The sequence below is a fragment of the Anopheles aquasalis genome, chromosome 2, assembly GCF_943734665.1.
Source record: "Anopheles aquasalis chromosome 2, idAnoAquaMG_Q_19, whole genome shotgun sequence".
Lineage (NCBI taxonomy): Eukaryota > Metazoa > Arthropoda > Insecta > Diptera > Culicidae > Anopheles > Anopheles aquasalis.
Window position 1 is genome coordinate 72,969,883 of NC_064877.1, and position 764 is coordinate 72,970,646.

Genomic DNA, 764 nt, shown 5'->3' on the forward strand with positions numbered 1-764 from the left:
TTCGTGCAGCATGGGCCCATGGAGTCCTTGAGCACGCGCACACATACATATTCACACGCTTGCACCGTTCAGGTCGCACACATACACCCGCACCTACACAAAGAAAAAAATGCCTATTTCACTCCGGTGACGCTCCGTAGCCAGGGTTTGTAGAACGTTGTGCGCATGTAGACACCGGGCAGGTAGGGTGCCGCACATCGGATTCCGTGCGATACGGTACCAACCAGCTCGTACCGACCGTCCGGACGTTGTAGCACCAGTGGGCCCCCACTGTCACCCTGTGGTAGAGAGAAAGGGCGAAAAGGCGGAAGTTTGGAATTTAATTATACGAAATGGCGTCAGTGTGTCAGAGTGTCTGTGTCTGCGTGGCACGTGTCCCCGGGGCTGATGCTGCCGTTGCTGCTGCTGCAACTGATGACGTCGTTATTGTGGTCTAGCCATCAAGCTGAGCGAGATCGTATCGATCAATTCATTTTAATTACACCATTAACTGCAAACTTTTTATCATTTACTACGTGGTATGGTACTCATTACCCCGAGCATAACAAAGTATTCTCTTGCACTGGCATTGGCAGGCAGCAAACACTCGCAGGCCAGGCAGGACACTGCCACAATTGTGGCTTATCATCAAACTTAATTACATCCAATTTCGGGGTTGCTGTAGGCGTATCCGATGCTCTCCAATTTAATCACCTCTGCACATAATTGCACCTTCCGTGCATTTGTGGACAGAAGGCACAGTATCACAGGTAGAACAGTGCCCG

The 764-nt window shown here is 50.8% G+C and overlaps 1 protein-coding gene across 1 annotated transcript in view; it reads right to left on the bottom strand.

The window, feature by feature from the left end:
- LOC126577029 (serine protease filzig) overlaps nucleotides 1-764 on the bottom strand; it is a 20,304-nt gene continuing 19,540 nt past the window's right edge. The window contains exon 8 of the mRNA XM_050238398.1: nucleotides 1-278. Within this exon, the coding sequence (XP_050094355.1) occupies nucleotides 114-278 (165 nt within the window). The 3' untranslated portion in view covers nucleotides 1-113. The remainder of the gene's footprint in view (nucleotides 279-764) is intronic.